The sequence below is a fragment of the Leucopleurus acutus genome (genome assembly GCF_964270905.1).
Source record: "Leucopleurus acutus genome assembly, chromosome: 16".
Classification (NCBI taxonomy): domain Eukaryota; kingdom Metazoa; phylum Chordata; class Mammalia; order Artiodactyla; family Delphinidae; genus Leucopleurus; species Leucopleurus acutus.
In genome coordinates this window covers 1,553,118-1,571,931 of record NC_139158.1, presented here as the reverse complement: position 1 = coordinate 1,571,931, position 18,814 = coordinate 1,553,118, and the positions used below count along the sequence as shown (strand labels likewise).

At 48.2% G+C, this 18,814-nt stretch overlaps 1 protein-coding gene across 1 annotated transcript in view; it reads left to right on the top strand.

Annotated features, from left to right (window-relative positions):
• Positions 1-12,024: 12,024 nt before the first annotated feature.
• SNX8 (sorting nexin 8) overlaps positions 12,025-18,814 on the top strand; it is a gene marked incomplete at both ends in the record, with an annotated part of 39,072 nt that continues 32,282 nt past the window's right edge. The window contains one exon of the mRNA XM_082856543.1: positions 12,025-12,118. Coding sequence (XP_082712669.1) covers positions 12,025-12,118 — 94 coding nt within the window. The remainder of the gene's footprint in view (positions 12,119-18,814) is intronic.

Here is an 18,814-nt window from a genome sequence, read left to right as displayed (position 1 = left end):
GAATTCTCTCATGGTGTCATTTATCATGCAGGTTCGTCATGCTGGCACTTAAAATTATCTATATTTTTCTTTGTGCTTCTGCTTTTCTGAGTGCCTCCCTGGTTTGAGAATATAGCCAGATGCGTGATTGGGATCAGGTCTTCCCCTGAAAACAACTAAAATGCTGGATAAAATGAAAGCACTATCTGGGGCTTCCCTGGGAGTGCAGTGGTTGAGAATCTGCCTGCCAAAGCAGGGGACACGGGTTCGAGCCCTGGTCTGGGAAGATCCCACAGGCCTCGGAGCAACTAAGCCCGTGCGCCACAACTGCTGAGTCTGCATGCCACAGCTACTGAAGCTGGCCCGCCTGGAGCCCGTGCTCCGCAACAAGAGAAGCCACTGCAGTGAGAAGCCTGTGCACTGCAACAAAGAGTAGCCCCCGCTCGCCACAACTAGAGAAAGCCCATGCACAGCAATAAAGACCCAATGCAGCCAAAAATAAATAAAATAGATACAACATTAAAGAAATAAAAACTTAAAAAAGAACACTATCTGAGTAAATCATTGAAGAGCTGACAAGATAGTAAAGATTTGCTGCAAATAAAAGAGTTATCATCACTATAAATAAGGAATTAAAATCTGAGGGAAATTAAGAAGAGCGCTAGAGGCATTTGCCAACCTGGTGAACTGGAGCTCAGCTGATGGCCTCATAATACATGGAAGAAGGTAAAGACCAGGGTCTGTACAAAGTTGGGAATATAATAGGAAGCCATTGTCCCTTAAAACCGGAACCCAAAGGCTATGTCCTCAGGGTAAGAGGCAGCAAAGTTACATTTGCCTGTCCCAACCATAGCAGGGGGTTATAAGGAAGGTTAACTCGATACAGAATAGTGCTGGGATGTGGGAGGCTTACCTGAGACACTGTAGCAGTAACCCTGCCTTACAGGGATCTGTAGCCCAGGTTGGGGGGCCCACAGCCTTAAGCTTCAGAAGCAAAGTGATCTCAGACTGGTAGCTTGCCTAGGTACCTAGTAGAAGCAGATGTAAATCCTTACTGCCTTTTTTTTTAAGTAATAAAGGGGTTTACTCTGTTGTAACACCTAGAGGTGACTCCTTAGCTAATTAACTTTCAGTCTTTCATGTTTTCTCACGTGTGCATTTAAGATGATACATTTCCCTTTAAACATTGATTGCCTTGTTTACTTCTAAGATAAGTAGTGCTTTCGTTGTCAATTCCAAATAATCTATTTCATTATGAATTATTTTACATTTCTGCATATATATATTATTTTACGTTTCCACATATATAGGAGATTTGGGGGTAGCAGTTTGTTAGTAATTTTTATTGAGGTGTAGTTTACGTAAAGCCTACATACATAGCTTATGTATTAGAGGTCAAAGGATTTTGACAAATGCATACACCAGTGTAACTGACACCCTTATTGAGATAGAACATTTCTATCACCCCACAAAATTCCCCCCTGCCCTTTTTTTTTTTTTTTTTTTTTAGCGGTATGCGGGCCTCTCACTGCTGTGGCCTCTCCCGTTGCAGAGCACAGGCTCCGGACGCGCAGGCTAAGTGGCCATGGCTCACGGGCCCAGCCGCTCCGCGGCATGTGGGATCCTCCCAGACTGGGGCACGAGCCCGCGTCCCCTGCATCGGCAGGCGGACTCTCAACCACTGCGCCACCAGGGAAGCCCCCCCCCCCCGCCCTTTTCCATGGTAGGCAACCACCATCCTGATATTTTTCAAATCTTTGGTTTTTCATCACAAGGAAAAATGTTTTTCCCTATTTCTTTAATTTTATATAGGATAATGGCTATTCACTAATCTTACTGTGGTATTCATTTCCTGATGTGTGTAAGTCAGATCACTATCCTGTACACCTTAAACCTATACAGTGCTGTATGTCAATTATATTTCAATAAACTGGAAGAAAAAATAAAAAAGACTACTCTTTTCCCCATTGAATTACCTCGGCAGCTTGATTGAAAATCAACTGACCAGGGACTTCCCTGGTGGCGCAGTGGTTAAGACTCCGCTCTCCCAATGCAGGAGGCCCGGGTTTGATCCCTGGTCAGGGAACTAGATCCCATATGCTGCAACTAAGAGTTCATATGCCACAACAAAGGAGCCCACATGCCGCAACTAAGGAGCCTGCCCGCCATGACTAAGACCCAGTGCAACCAAATAAATAATAAATAAATATTAAAAAAAATCAGTTGACCGGGGACTTCCCTGGTGGCACAGTAGTTAAGACTCCACACTCCCAGTGCAGGAGGCCTGGGTTTGATCCCTGGTCAGGGAACTAGATCCCACATGCATGCCTCAACTAAGAGTTCACATGCCACAATAAAGGAGCCCATGAGCCACAATTAAGGAGCCCTTGAGCTGCAACTAAGGAGCCCACCTGCCACAACTAAGGAGCCCGCCTGCCACAACTAAGACCCAGTGCAGCCAAATAAATAAATAATAATTAAAAAAAAAATCAATTGACCGTATACGAGGGGGTTAAGTTCTGGGCTCTCTGTGTTGTTGCATTGATCTATTTGCATTTCCTTATGACAATATCACATTACTTTGATTACTGTAGCTTTATAGAAACCTTGAAATCAGTCAGTGAGAGGCCTCTAACTTTGTTCTTTTTAAAAATTGTGTTGATTATCTTACTTTTCTTTTCCATATACATTTTATAATTAGCATATACATTTCTATGAACGAAGCATACTAGGATTATGATTGGAACTCCATTGAGGCTATACATCAATTTGGGAAGAATCGACATCCTAACAATATGTCAGTGTAAGTATTTAGGTCTTCTTTAGTTACCCTCAGCAATGTTTTATAATTTTCATCTTAGAGGTTTTGCCCATATCTTTAAAAATTTATCCCTACATATTTCCATTTTGTATATTAGTGGTATTTTTAAAAAGTTTATTTTCCAGTTGTACATTGCTAGCATATAGAAATATAATAGATATTTATATTTGATGTTGTATCTTGCAACCTTGCTAATTTAGTTACTAGCTCTAGTAACCTTTCTGGATTCTAGAGAATTTACTATGTACATTACCGTATTTTTTTTTTTTTTTTTTTTTTTGCAGTACGCGAGCCTCTCACTGTCGTGGCCTCTCCCGTTGCGGAGCACAGGCTCCGGACGCGCAGGCTCAGCGGCCGTGGCTTCACGGGCCCAGCCGCTCCGCGGCACGTGGGATCTTCCCGGACCGGGGCACGAACCTGCGTCCCCTGCATCGGCGGGCGGACTCTCAACCACTGCGCCACCAGGGAAGCCCGTCTTTGTCTTATTTTGATATCAGACTTTTACAGAAAGAGTTTGGAGAAATAGTTTATTTTTTTTAAGACTTTTTAAAGGGAAGTTTAAGGTTCACAACAAAGTTGAGAGGGAGGTTCAGAGAATTCCCCATATACCCCCTCCCCCTGCATATGCATTGCTTCCTGCATTTTATCATCACTCACCAGAGTGGTGCCTGTATTACCAGGAATGAACCTACATCGACACATCATAATCACTCAAAGTCAGTGGTTTGCCTTAGGGTTCACTCTTGTTTTTCTCTGTTCAATGAGTTTAGATGAACTGGGGAAATGGTTTTGTTTTCAAATTTTCCGTTTGTTTGTTGCTACTGTCTAGAAATACAATTGATATATGTGTATTGGTGTTGCATCCTGCAACTATGGTAAATTCACTTATTCTAGTTCTAGCTGGGTTTTCTTAGCATTTTTCATATATTTGCATATGCACCTTCCTTTCCAATCTTTATGCCTTTTTTTCCCTGCCCGCTTCACAGGCTGGGACTTCCAGTCAACGTTGAGTAGAAGGGAGAGTGGACGTCTTGTTTTATTGCTAATCCTAGGGGGAGAATGTTCAGTCTGTCACTGTAGGTGTGAAGTCAGCATTAGACCTTCAGAGATGCTGTTTATCAGGCTGAAGACATTTTCCTTATCATCCTAGTTTGCAGTTATAATCATGAATGGGTATTAAATTTTGTCAAAGTTTTCCTGCATTATTTATCTTTTTCTGCAATTTATATTTTCTGCATATGAGATGATCATATGGTTCTTTTGAAATGGTGAGTTACACTGATTTTTCAAATAATTAAACCAACGTTACATTCCTGGCATATGCTCTGCTTGCATTCGATTGCTATTATTTTTTCCTTTAGAAGTTCAATAGAATTCACTAAGAAGCCATCTGGACCAGGAGTTTTCTTTGTGAGGAAGGTGTTTTTGTTTGTTAATTGTGGTAAAATACACATAACAGTAACTTTTTTTTTTTTTAAGATTTAATTTTAGGGGCTTCCCTGGTGGGACAGTGATTGAGAGTCTGCCTGCCGATGCAGGGGACACGGGTTCGTGCCCCGGTCCGGGAAGATCCCACATGCCGCGGAGCGGCTGGGCCCGTGAGCCATGGCTGCTGAGCCTGCGCGTCCAGAGCCTGTGCTCCGCAACGGGAGAGGCCACAACTGTGAGAGGCCCACGTACCTCAAAAGAAAAAGATTTAATTTTAATTATTTTTGGCTGTGTTGGGTCTTCATTGCTCTGCACAGGCTTTCTCTAGTTGCGGCGAGCAGGGGCTACTCTTTGTTGCGGTGCACAGGCTTCTCATTGCGGTGGCTTCTCTTGTTGTGGAGCATGGGCTCTAGGCCCGCAGGCTTCAGTAGTTGTGGCACAGGGGCTCAGTAGTTGTGGCTCGCGGACTCTAGAGTACAGGCTCAGTAGTTGTGGTGCATGGGCTTAGTTGCTCTGCGGCATGTGGGATCTTCCCGGACCAGGGCTTGAACCCGTGTCCCCTGCATTGGCAGGCGGATTCTTATCCACTGCGCCACATGGAAAGTCCCAGTAACCATTTTTTAGGTGTACAGTTCAATGGCATTAAGTGCCACGGATTTAATGGCTTGTAACGACAAAAATGTACTGCCTGCAGGTCTGAAGGTAACAAGTCTGAAATGAGACCTAACAGGGTTAAAATCTAGGTGTTGGTGGGACGGGCTCCTTTTGGAGGCTCCAGTGGAGAATCCATTCCTTGCCTCTTCCAGCTTGTAGAGGCTACTGGCATTCCGTGGCTGATGGATGCATTCCTTGACTTTCTGCTTTCAACAGCACATGGCCTTGTCCCTAACTTTGACCGTCTTTGACAATTCCTTTTGTGCAGCACCCTTGTAATTACATTGAACCCGCCCAGATCATTCAGGGCACTCTTCCCATCTCAAGATCCTTAACTGTACACATCTGCAAAGTCCCCTTTTCCATGTAAGGTAACATATCCACAGGTTCTGAGATTAGAACCTCTTTGAGGGGCCATTATTCTTTGAGGGGTTATTATTCCATCTATCACAGTCCATCCTCTGCCCCCCAAAGATTCACATCCATCCAATATGCAAAATACATTCATCCCGTCCCAACATCCTCCAAAACCTCAACCCTTTATAGCATCAACTCAAAGTCCAAAATCTCATCTAAATCTCATTAGCTCACAAGTCACAGATCTCATCATCCGAATAGTGTAAATCAGGCGTGGGTTTGACTCTATGTATGATTCACCCCGAGGCAAAATCCCTCTTCATCTGTGCACTTAGAAAATAAATGATCTAATCCCAAAATACAATAGTGAGATAGGTATGGGGTAACAGTTATAGACATTCCCATTCAAAAAGGGAGAAAATGGAAGGAAAAAGAAATTGCAGTCTCAAGCAATTTTGAAATCCAGTGAAGCAAACTCAATTAGCTTTCTTTTATTCTTTTTAATATATTTTTTTTTGACCGAACAACTTGTGAGGCGTTAGTTCCCAGACCAGGGATGGAACCCGGCCCTCGGCAGTGAAAGCACAGTCCTGACCACTGGACCGCCAGGGAATTCCCTCAGTTAGGTTTCAAGGAATTATCCTCTGTGGCTTAATGTTCTGTCCTCTGGGCCCGCAGCTCCACCCTGAATCTTCTTCCTTTTTCATCCAGGGTAGCACATGCTTGCAGCTGAGTAGTAGTATGAGGTTGTTTCCTGCCTATAGAATTTTGAGGGTCAGACAGCCTTCTTTCATTTCATCTTTCTCTGTCCCTGTCAGTCCAAGCTGGCAGTGTTTCTGCTGATATAACATGCTCAAAAACCTATGGCTCTCCCATGTGCGTCATTCACAGGTCTCATCCGCAGGTCTTCCCTGAATAATTCCATCTCTGTTTTTTGCTTCTCCAGAGGTGGCACACACCTAATCTCTTCAAAGAGCCCTCTGTGTCACCAAATGTTGTGACCTTTTGTTCCTCTCTAGGCACCAGAAAAATGTTGTTCAGCCACACCTTTGGCTTTCTCTCCAAAGCAGCTTTCCTGACAGTGAGTGTCCTAATTTTACCATCTTTTGCAATCTAAGTAGGTTCTTTTTCGTATAACTGTAGGATACAATCTAGCTAAGCTTTCTGTCACTATATAGCAAGATCCCTTTTTCATACAGTTTCCAACAACATGTTCCTCATTTCCTTCTGAGCCCTCCGTGGAGGTGACTTTTTTTTTTTTTTTTGGCCGTACGCCGGCCTCTCACTGTTGCGGCCTCTCCCTCTGCGGAGCACAGGCTCCGGACGCGCAGGCTCAGCGGCCGTGGCTCACGGGCCCTGCTGCTCCGTGGCATGTGGGATCTTCCCGGACCGGGGCACGAACCCGTGTCCCCTGCATCAGCAGGCGGACTCTCAACCACTGTGCCACCAGGGAAGCCCCAGAGGTGACTTTGATGTCTATATTGCTACCGACAGTCTGTTTATGACAATTTAGGTACCACCATCTAAAGTGATGGAGGTTTTCTATACCACAGTTAATATCCATACGCCTAGTAACAGTCTGTTCAAGGCAATCAAGGCATCTTCTATGACACTCCTCAAAATTCTTCCAATCTTTACCTAATTCCAAAGCCAATTCCACATTTTTGGATATTTGTTATAGCAATACCCCACTTCCCACCACCCGTGTCAGTATTTTGTACTTTTTCATTGCAGTGTTGCAGTCTATTATTTGACTATAGCAATATGTTCATCCAGTCTGTTGTTAATAGACGTTTGGGTTATTTCCAGTTTTCAGCTATTTGAATGTGGCTTCTAGGAATGAGCCTTTTTTGGTGGACATATGCTTTTATTTCTCTTGGGTAAATGTCTAGGAGTGGGTTTTCCTCAAGGGTTATTCCTTTTCCCACTCTTGGTCCGCTGTGGACAGCCAGATTCCAAGCTGCTTCTGAAGGCTGGTAGGTTATCCCTTCATTAATGCTGATTTTATCTAGGAAGTTCAGGTCCGTTCCCAGCCTTGCTGGGACCTAAGGCTTCCTCTCCTATTGCTTTAACCCGAGCTCCTAAGACCTTTATTATTTCTGAAAGCCCTGTGGGTTGCTTGCTTCTGCTTTTGTTCATCCCTGTAACTTCAAGTTCCCCCTGTATCTGGCACCTTTTCTTGCTTTTGACTGTAACTACGTATTAAAAACAGTTTTGGGGGTAAAATGTTACCTAGCATTTCTATATGTTTGGGGAAGAGGGTGAATATACTTTTGCATCAGTTCAGATCATCATAAGAAGTGTCTGATTTAGAACTTTACCTTTGAGGGACAGCTCTTTGGAGCAAGTAATACTGATATATCCATTTTACAGGTGAGCAAACTGAAGGAAGTCAAGTAGCTTGTCCAAAGTCTAATTCGGACAGCCAACATGTTTGAGATATTTAAAGCTTCCTGGGGCTCATGAAGGATGGGAGCAAATCCCTTTACTCCAGGTAGGAATTTTAGAATGGATATTTGGGAGGTACTGCCTGAGAAGGTAACTCATAGTGTCACAGGAGGATTTGATTTCATGATCTTCACAGTATTAAATGAGATGATACTGGCTCAGCACTTAGCACACTGCCTGTAACATAGTAAGTGGTAAAAAAATGTTTGGGGGACTTCCCTGGTGGTCCAGTGGTTGGGACTCCATGCTTCCACTGTGGGGGGCACGGGTTCGATCCCTGGTCAGGGAACTAAGATCCCGCATGCCGTGTGGCACGGCCAAAAACCAAAATAAAGTTTGGGACTATTGATATTATTAATTAATTAATTAATTTATTTATTGGCCATGGCATGTGGGATCTCAGTTCTCCCAGCAGGGATTGAACCTGTGCCCCCTGTAATGGAAGTGCGGAGTCTTAACCACTGGACCACCAGGGAAGTCCCTTGATATTATTAATGAAATTATTATATTTTTTTCTGCTTTTAGAGTCCTTCCCCTTCCCCACAGTATGATTTACAGAGCCATAAGCAGCTTTCCTACCAAGCCTCCTAAAACAAGAGGTTATGGGTGGGGACTTCCCTGGTGGCGCAGTGGTTAAGAATCCGCCTGCCAAGGCAGGGGACACAGGTTCGAGCCCTGGTCCAGGAAGATCCCACATGCCGTGGAGCAGCTAAGCCCGTGTGCCACAACTACTGAGCCTGTGCTCTAGAGCCCGCGAGCCATAACTACTGAAGCCTGCACGCTACAACTACTGAAGCCCGCGCGCCTAGACCCCGTGCTCCGCAACAAGAGAAGCCACCGTGATGAGAAGGCTGCACACCACAACGAAGAGTGGCCCCGCTCACCACAACTAGGGAAAGCCTGCGCGCAGCAACAAAGACCCAGCGCAGCCATAAATAAATAAATAAATGAGAGGTTATGGGTGGACCAGAATTTCCTGATTAAGACTTTGAAGATAAATTGCTAGCTTTATAGCACAGGGGAAATGCCACGGGGCTATGGGGATGGTCTCTGGTACCAGACAGCGTGGATCTGAATCCCAGACCTTCTGTCACCTTGCTCTGGGGTCTTAGTGTGTTGAAGTTCTCTGGCTGGACTGGAGATAATCATACTACTGTTTCCTAGATTTATCGTGAGGAGTTGATGCGTTTCTAAAGCAAAAGCATGTATAAGAGTGCTCAGTACGTAGCAGGCACCTTCAGTAAAGGTCAGTGTGCTTAGTATTCAGTGCTGTTTATCAGACATTCCCGGCTTTCTGTCTTCCGGGGACATGGTAGTGTCCCACTTGTGGCTCGCTAGAGCCACGACACAAGTTCTGGCCAATGAACTTTGAGTAGAAGCGTGTGTGTCACTCCTGGGCCAGAGCAGTTAAATGCTCCAGAGTACTTTCCCTTTGTCAGGATGGCAGAAATCCCAGATGGTGGCTGCCCCCTTATCCCGGGTTTCGGGCTGACGAGGATGAACGTAAACCTTCGTTGTTTCGGGCCTCTGAGATTTGAGCTTGTTACTGCAGCACGATTGAGCCTCTCCTGACTAACGTGTGAACTACTGTTAATATTTCTAGGATATACTCCTCAAAGCATTTAGTAACTCTTTTGAAGGGTCCTTAGTAGGACTTGGAAATGCTTGCATTTTTGTAGGATAACTGATGGTAGCCCCTTTCGGCATGACTCCCTGTGTAGTGCGCCCCAACTTCAGTGCTCTGCATTCCGAGTTCTGTCAGTTTGCTTACAGAGTTCTCATTTTCCTGAATGGAAAGCAATAAAAGTGACTGCAAAAACATTAACAGTCTTAATGTAATTGGATTCTTGCCACTAATCAAAGGGTTTTAAAAATCAGAAATTCCTGGCTCCCCTGGTGGCGCAGTGGTTAAGAATCCGCCTGCCAATGCAGGGAACACGGGTTCCAGCCCTGGTCCAGGAGGATCCCACATGCCACGGAGCAACTAAGCCCATGCGCCACAACTACTGAGCCTGCGCTCTAGAGCCCGCGAGCCACAACTACCGAAGCCCACGTGCCTAGAGCCCGTGCTCTGCAACAAGAGAAGCCATAGCAATGAGAAGCCTGCACACCGCAACGAAGAGTAGCCCCCGCTCGCCACAACTAGAGAAAGCCCACGCACAGCAACGAAGACCCAACGCAGCCATAAATAAATAAATGAATAAATAAATTTATTTTAAAAATCAGAAATTCCGTTTTCTATTTACCATTTCCTAAATGAAACAGAAATAGTATAAGGATTAGGCTTCTCTGGCGAGGATCTAAAGAAGTTACAGGCAGGCATATTTCAGTGCATGCTTCCCAAGCGCTCTCTCACCGTTAGAGATATCTGGCAGTGTAGCCCACAGCTCGTAAGGACTGAACTCCCTCTTCTGGAGGCATTCACAACCTGTCGCGTCGGAACCAGTGGTTCATTTTTCCTTCCACAGCACCCACGTTTCCAGCCCCAACACCCACTGCACTCTGTGTGGTGTGAGAATCCTGCTGTGTTCTGCTTCTCCATTCAATGCCAGGAGGAACTTTGGAGGGTGGGGATGTCTCCTGGTTACCCCTGTGTGGCGTCCCTTACTCTCCTCTCTCATGCCGTAAAAAATTCCATACCTAGCAAATGCTCAGGAAATGTTTGTGAGAATAAAACAAACGTTCAACTTAGAGCAGTGGTCTTCCACCTGGGCTGCCCCTTAGCACCATCCAGGGAACTTTAAAAAAAAAAAATCCCGTGTCCGGGCCATACCCGAGACCAATTAAATCAGAACTCCTGGGGGTGGGCTTCAGGCAGAGTATATTTGAATGCTCCCCAGGTGATGAGTGCCGCCGAGATGCAGGACCACTGAACTGGAGGCTGTGTGACCATACGTCAGGGGTGTTAAAGTAAAATAATAAATGTCATGTGCTGTTATTCTTGAGTAATGTCTGACTTTACACTTGTTTAATGCTTCACAGTTTTCAAGGTGCAGTGGATGTTTAAACATTTAATAAAGATCTTCTAGTCTAGCAGGGGACAGAGATATGTATCAGATAATGCCAGGAAGTTAGACGGAGGCGGGGGTGGGAGGGTGGGGGAATGTGTGTGCCCCAGTCTTGGGAGCACAGCACAGCATTCGATGCAAAACCAGCCTAAAGGAAGCCCATGGTGGCAGGAGGAAACAGCATCCCGCTGTGGCCTGGGAAAGTTGCTGTTTGCCCACCCGTGGCGGAGGTACACCGCTTCTTCAGTTGTGCTGGGGCAGAGGATCGTGGTTGGTGCCAGCCCACAAAGAGGTCCGGTAGCTATAGCAAGGATAACTACCTACCTGGGGAGAATGGGGCCCTTCCTAGGACCCTGACGGGGACCCTGGGCTCTTGATCGCTGTTACCAACTCCCTGGGTGTTTATAGGTGTCCCAGTCTTAGGAGGTCCAAGGTCCTTACTTTTGAAACCAGGCCCTCCCTAATGGAGCCCTACCAATCGCTCCAGCTTCCTCTTCTGCTCCCACTTTGAGCCTCGGGAAGACCACAGCGTTTGCAGCTGTGTGATGCCTCGGGGCCTTCGTGCCTGCGGGGACCCACTTCCTCCTTCTCCTGCTGAATTCCTCATTCCTCCAGCCTCAGCTCAGGCTCTACTCATCCTGGGATCCCTTCACCCCGGCAGGGCCGGAGGAACCCTCTTGTACGGCGCTCCCACAGCCTTGTTTTGGAAGTCAGGACACTGGATCCATTCGGGTCGCCCGTCGTCCTCCAGACGGGGAAGGTACCAAATGCATCTTTGTATCCTCAGCACCCAGCACAGGGCCCGCCTGGCCTCCAGGCGACAGTCAGGAGACCTGAGCGAGTGAGCCAGTGAGTAAGAGGGTGGTAAGTGAACGAACGACTGAATGACGAGGTGGGTAAAATGAGCGAATGAGCTAGCGGGTGAATGAGTGAGCGGGTGAACGAGTGGGCGGACGAGAGGGTGCGCGTGTGAATAAATGAATGAATGACTGAGTGGGTTGCCTGAATGAGGGCAGGTGGGGACTGAACGAGTGGGCAAGGGTGCCGGCGGCGAACAGGCGGGCTAGAGCGGCGGACGCGGGAAGGCTGAGCGCGCGCCCGGACCGCGCCACCTGCCCTACCCGGCGCAGCGTGGCCTGGGCGGGACGGGGCGGGGCGGGGCGAGGCGAGGCGAGGATGGGAGTGGGCGTGGCGAGGTCGGGCGTGGGCGTGGCAGGCCCTGGGGGGCGGGGATAAGCTGGGAGTGGGCGTGGTAGGCCCGGGTGTGGGCGGGGCGAGGCCAGGCAGAGCCCTGGCGGGCGCGGAGGAAGTCACGTGGCGCGCACTCACATGACTGGCGGCGCGATGGACCCGATACCCGCGGCCCCAGCAGCTGCAGCGGCTGAGCCGGAGGCAGACGAGGAGGCGGACCCGCCGGCGGCAGGTATGGCAGGCACCCACCAGGCCCCGCGCTGCTCCGGCCAGCGCCCCCCGAGACGCTGAGGCCTTCGGCACTCTTCCTGTCGGCGGGCGGCCCGCGCCCCGCCGGGTCCCCCCTCCCACTCCCGCGTCCACGCCCAGGAGGGCGCGTGGCCGCGCGGCCCAGAGCCGGAGCACCTGTCCGGGTTTGCGCCTCGCCGCGCGCTTCTGCCCGCGTCTCCCCGGGACTGTCCGGGTCCCTGGGGGCCGCAGGGCCCGCCCGCCCCGCGCTTCCTGCTTGCCGGCCTGCCCGCCGCGTGGGGCGCAGTCCCAGGACCTGCCGGGTCTTGGCAAGAACTCTGGTGTTCTTGACGCTCAAGACTTTAGTGTTCTCGAACGCCAGCCCTTCGTGTGTCTCCCTGAGTGCTTTTCTTAGCGGATGAGCGTGAGGCGTGCGTTTTCTAGGATTCCCTGTTTAAAATGGTACCCCCTCTAGTCCTCTAACTGGAGGATAGATGAAGGTGGGTGTTGGTGTGAGTTACTGCTGCTTCTTGGGGGGTGGCGGGGGCCCAAGGTTGGAAGCTCCGGCTGGGCCGTCTGGCGAGGTGTCCCTGAGGAGGCCATGCTTAGAGTTCTGGAGGGCTGCTAGACACTAGATTCATTAGGGAGAAAAAGAGGCAGAAGTGGAGTGAAGCTGCTGGGGGCACGGGTGACGTTGCGCCGGCTTGACCCCATTGGCATGAAGTCCCTTGGTGAGTCTGCGTCTCGGGAGCGGTCCCCACCCCGCCACCCCCGTTGGTCTTTAGTTACTTTTCCTTCCTCATGTAGCTGTGTAAGGAGAAGCATGGGATGGCTCTTGCTCGTGGTTAGAACACTGCGTTCATGAGGTCACACGTTCGAGCCCAGGTGGGCCAGTCAGGTGGGCCAGTTGGCCCTCCTGTACCAGGGCCGCACGCTGGGCTCCCAGCGTTTGGGTAGGAATGGTTCTTCCCCCGAGGATTGTAAAGCAGCTCAGAGTTCCTGGATGTGATGGTTACTCAGGGGTCTCTTTGCAGGTACAGGGGCAGCCCTGACTTTCCTGCAGGGCTCACCCCCTGGCTGCTGTTGTGGTATCATCTACCACAGCTCTCCGAGACTGGCAGCGGCCCTTCCTTGGGGCCCTGGTGATTTTATTAGCCATCCTGGATGGCAGGTGAAATGGTAGAGGAAAAAAACCCCCAAAACCCCACAACCCAGAGGCAAGTGACTTGTCCACCGTGGGCAGTGTTAAGGGGGCATGTCGTGGTGTGGGTGGTGTTTGGAGGGGCTGGAGTCAGAAAATACAAGTCTTTGAGAATGAATTTTGTCCACAGATGATATATGTATCTCTCATGCTTTAGCAAAGGTTTATTTTTGACTGTTGAAGAGGCAGTGGCTTATGGGTATACAGCGAATTTCCTCTTCTCTGGTGTTCTGTCCACACAGCCAGAGCCCACCGTTAGTGTTAATTGTGGGGATCGCGGGGGTCTAGGTCTTTGTAGTAGCTTTGGGATTGTCAGAAAAAATTGTGTTCACTGTGGTTTTCAGCCTCAAGGGTCTTTTATATCATATTCTAATCCCTGGAAGCTTAAGCTATAAATGATAACTCCCTCCTGACAAATTGAACTTTCAATTGTGCAATACGTGGACAGACACCCAGAACATTATAGACTAAAGTCTCACCCCATTTGTGATCACCTCCTCTTACCAGTTTGGGATGCATCCTCTCATCGCTCTTTTCGTGTCTTATGCATACGTGTACTCAGACAACGTACACCTCCTTGTGTGCTGTGCCCGTGTTTCCCTAGTGTAGTGTATTAGTTTTCTACTGCTGCTGTAACAAATTACCACAAACAGAGTGGCTTAAACAGCAAAAATTTATCATCTTACAGTTCTGGAGGTCAGTAGCCCCAAACAGGGTTCCCTGGGCTATAATCCAACTGTGGACAGGGCTGCGTTCCCTCTGGAGGCCCTCGGGGAGAAGGCGTTTCTAGACCTTTTCCAGCTCCCAGATGCCTTCCGCATTCCTTGCCGGAGGATCCCCTTGCTCCAGCTACCGTGGGCCACACCTTTCTTGTCCTGTCACCTCTGATTCTCTTTCTTTTGTTCACTTCCTCCACTTTGAAGGACCCCAGCATTACATTGGGCCTACCTGCTAATCCACATCCTTTGCCCTCCTTTCACAGTCAGCTCATTAGCAGCCTAAACTTCATCTACACCTTTAATTCCCCTTTACTGTGGAATCTAACAGCTTCACACGTTCCAGGGCATAGGATGCGAGTACCTTTAGGGGCCATTATTCTGCCTTAGATACCCGTGAGGAGTGGAATTGCTGGGTCATAGGGTTGCATATTTTTTGTTTTAACAAATCCTTACAAATTATCCTTTCTGGTGGCTATTACCAATTTATACCGGTAACAGCAGTGCATCTTTTCCCCATAACCTCATCACCATTTCATACCATTTTTTTAAAAAACTCCCTTCAGCATTAGAGAAATTAAGAACGTGTTTTATTTTTATTTTAATTTCTATTTCTTCGATTATCAGTGAGGTTTAGTTTCTTATAATACTTTGCCCTTGTATGGCCTTCTGAACCGATTGTTCTTATTTTTTGACCATTTTCTTAAGGGATTGTCTTTTTTTAGCAGTTCTTTTTGTATTTTGGACATAAACCTGTGGTGGGTTTTATATTAAAATCATTAACTAGCAAAATATCTGACTGGACACTCTGTTTTCTGACTGTGCAGCATGAGAGTTTATTTCAGGTTACAAAGCTCAATGATTGTGCCTTAGAGTGACAGAGAATGAGGATGATGTGTGCTTGATTGTCTAATCTGATTTTTGCGATTGCATCATACACGGATAAGAAAAATATAGACAGATTACCACTGTGTATCCCAGCCCTGCTTTCCTACAACCCTGCAGACCTAAACTTGGTTTTTATTGATTGATTGATTGATTTGTTGGCCACTCTGTGCGGTTTGGGGGATCTTTGTTCCCTGATCAGGGATTGAACCCGAGCCCTTGGCAGTGCAAGTGCCTCATCCTAACCACTGGACCGCCAGGGAAGTCCCCTAAACTTGGTTGTTAGAACACGGGAGAATCATCTTCACTTCCATTGGAGCGCCTCATTGGACGGTACTCCATACATCCCATTCGGTTAGGAAGCTCTGAGCCATTTGTCTTCCCAAACCTCTGGCTGCCTCCTGGTTTTCTATGGGGTCAGGCCTGAACTCTGCTCATCCTCTGAGCGCCTCCATGACCGGCCACACCCTCTCTGTACGCCTTCGTGGTTTCCACGCCCCTGTGCTCCCGCCACCACCCTCGCTGCTGCTGCTCTGCCTGTACACATCTGTTAGGCAAGTCATGAGCTGTCACTTGAGATGTGTGCATTTGACGGATTAAATTATACCCTTAAAGTACCATCTGCATTGGGGCAAAACACTTTCCCGTGGCAAAACACCATTTCCCGGGGGAAATGTGGAAATCCCCCACATTTCCGTTGTCAACTCCTGACCGGCAGAAACCATTATTTTTCTTTACATCCTAGTATCTAGAATAGTGGCTGCTTTGTGGAAAGGGCTCTGATGTTGGAAAAGAATTACAGTTTTTTTTTCCCCCCGTGACATGCGGGATCTTAGTCCCCCGACCAGGGATCGAACCTGGGCCTCCTGCAGTGGAAGCTCGGAGTCCTAACCACTGGACCACCAGCGAAGCCCTAGAATTACATTTTTATTGTCAGTGTTTTTTAGGATAGGGTCACATTTTAGTTTGGTAACAATGGTAGCTATGCAGATATTATTTAAATCGGTGTTAATGGTCTTTGAGCTCCATCTCTTTCTCCCTTTCTCTCACACACACACACACACACACACACACACACACACACAATTTGCAAGGTAAAAGGTGTACATTTGAAGAAAGAGGAACTGAATCACTATTACACAGAACACGTTTTGCCAGAATTTGTGGTTAGCAAGAAAGTGATGTGTTCCGGGTTGGGGAATTCTGTTTTGGTTTATTTTTTCCTTCCTAAGAAAAATGCACCAGAAAAAGAGATGTCTGGCCTGCGGTGTGCTGGGGTGACGGGGAGGGGCTGGAGTGGTGAGTTGCTGGAGAGATGTGAGCCGCCTTCTGTGGCCCACAGTGCATGTTAAGAGGAGCTGCCCTCGTGGTTAGAACCTGGGGTAAGTGAGCAGACAGGCAGCCCGGACCCTCGGGAATTCGAAGAGCTCGACCCTTGACCATGCACGTTACCCTCTGAAGGACTGTAGTGCTTTCATCCTTTGAACGTTTTTGTTGTAGAATCATTAAGAAGTCATAGCCAGACTTGGGGTAGACGTTCTTGGTGAAGGTACCAGTATTAAAACCTCACGTGGGACAGGCGGGCGCAGGAGGGCCCCAGACATGACCTGTGAGTTGAGCTCTAGGGGAAGCTGAGGCCACACTTGGCTCTATTTCCTGCTGGCCAGGTTGTAGGAGGACACACGTGTCCTTGGGGTGTGTGGATAGGTATGTTGGCGGGGGCGGTGGGGGGTCCTTCAGCACTCTTAACTCAATTTGGAGTATGTGTGCTAAGCAAAAGGAAAGGGAAATTGCACGATTGATGAATTCCAGGGAAGTGTGGTAGGGACTGGAGACACATCTCTGAGAAGTACATTGACGTGATTTTCCGACAGTCTTCAACCTGATTGGTGCCAGTGAAGTTCTCTCCGACAAGTCTTATGAGTGGACCGTAAGCAGAGCAGTAAAGTTTCATGTGGTATGTGATTTGGCACTTCGAGGAGAATGTTGCTGTCCAAGTAAGATAAGCGCAAATACAAACGTCTTGTAAAAGGGAGCTCACGGGTGAGCTCGCAGCTGCTGCGTTTAGCATGTTTCCTTTTTTCCTCTGCACATGCTTTTGGTACAGTTAACCTCAGGGTGTATTTACGTTTGGTTTTTTAGTCCGTTCGTTTCACTTAGCGTTAGTCTACACCACCAAGAAGTTTTCACAATTCTCTATTTGACGTCTGTGTAGTAATGAATCCAGGAATGTACGTTCGCGCTTTTAAAGTGCTAACGTCGTAAAACTTGATCCTTTACGTTGGATCAATATTAAAAAATGTCCTGATGCTTGCACTTGGTAAACAGTTTCTCTCCTGCTAAACTAGTTCCCCAACCTAGGGGTGACCGCTGCTGTCAGCTGTGCGTGTTGAATCACAGTTTTAAGCTCAGTTGTGAGGCTTGAGAGCCAGGGAGACGTCCTTAGGTGATCTCTGCCATGTCCTGTTAAGTGACCTTTTGCGAATACAAGTACCGAGTCCCAGCACCCTCCACTGAGGATGTTGAAAGAAGCCAGAGGAAATACATACCATGAGACTCCTCTTATATTAAGTTCAAAGCCATGCGGAATTAGACTCTGCTGTGTGGGTTAGAACGAGACTCTGCTTACGCAGGTGATGAAAGTATAAATGAAGAGCAGGTGGAATGGCCTGAAAATGGGGCTGTGGTCGCCTCCGATAGGAGAAAGGAGGGTCTGCGAGGTACAGGTCATGGGGGCTTCCAAGATCCCGGCCATCTTTTAATTTTTGACCTGGATAGTGGTTCCACATGTGTTTGATACATAGTTTTGTTAAACCGTCCATAGACATTTTATACGTGTGTGTGTGTGTGTGTGTCTATTTCACAGTAGAAAATGTTGGGGGAAACCCAGTGTGTCCCAGATCCTGAGACATTAAGTGGACTTGCTAACAGCACAGTTTGACAAGCAAAGGTGGGTGCTGGGGACCTCGTGTTAAAACAGTTTTGTGGGAGTGTTGGTCTCCCGTAGTTTTCACTCTTGAGTTAGTATTGGAGGTGTATTTATAATGAAATGCATGTTTTGTTGAATTGACATCCACTCCTAATCTCCCTGGCTCCGCTGTGTCCGACTTCTGTGTCTGGGTGTTATGGGCGCGGGCCCGGCCCGCTGGCGGGTCCAGGTGTTCCAGTGGCCCCTGGGACCAGCAGGAAGGAGGACCGAGACCCCAGGGCCGCTGGCATCTGTGTGGCAGCGGGAGGGATGTCTGGGAAAGTCACCTGCTGTTGAAAGTATGCAACTCTGGCAGAGGCCATCTGCTGAGACAAGAGTCAGGTGATACTCCTGACTTAGCACAGTTAATTATCTTCAGAACAGTAATTTCACCTCCCAGCTCCGGAGAAGTTCCAGTCCAGGCCTGGGGTGCAGGGATTTTCCAAGAACTGGCCACTCACTGCTGGGGTTTCGCACGAAAGGGAGATTTGAAATTGCGTTATCAGCTCTTCAGGACCCGAGGACGGTCTGTACGTGGGCGGGTCTTTGTCTCGTGATGGCTTCTGCACACTGAGTGTCCTTCTTAGGACGGACGGTGACGTAGGGAGTCTGGTGGGAGTTTCTGCAAGAGGCTATAGTTTGCCTCTGCCCCGTGGAAGGGGCCTGTTTCCCCGAGAGGGTCTCTGCTGGGCGCACAGAGTACCCCATCCTCTACCCCCTTGCTGGGAGGGAGTTGTTTTGGGCCTTTGCAGAGCCGTAGCGTTGTGTGGTAGCTGTGATGACTAAGCCTTTCAGAGCACCTGCTGTGTGCCAGAAGCCCTTCCTCGTGCCTGACATGTAAAGCAACTTAATCCTCTCAGTAATGCTAGGAGGCCAGGCGTCGCCCCACCCCTACTTTACAGATGGGGAAACCGAGGCACGCAGAGGCCG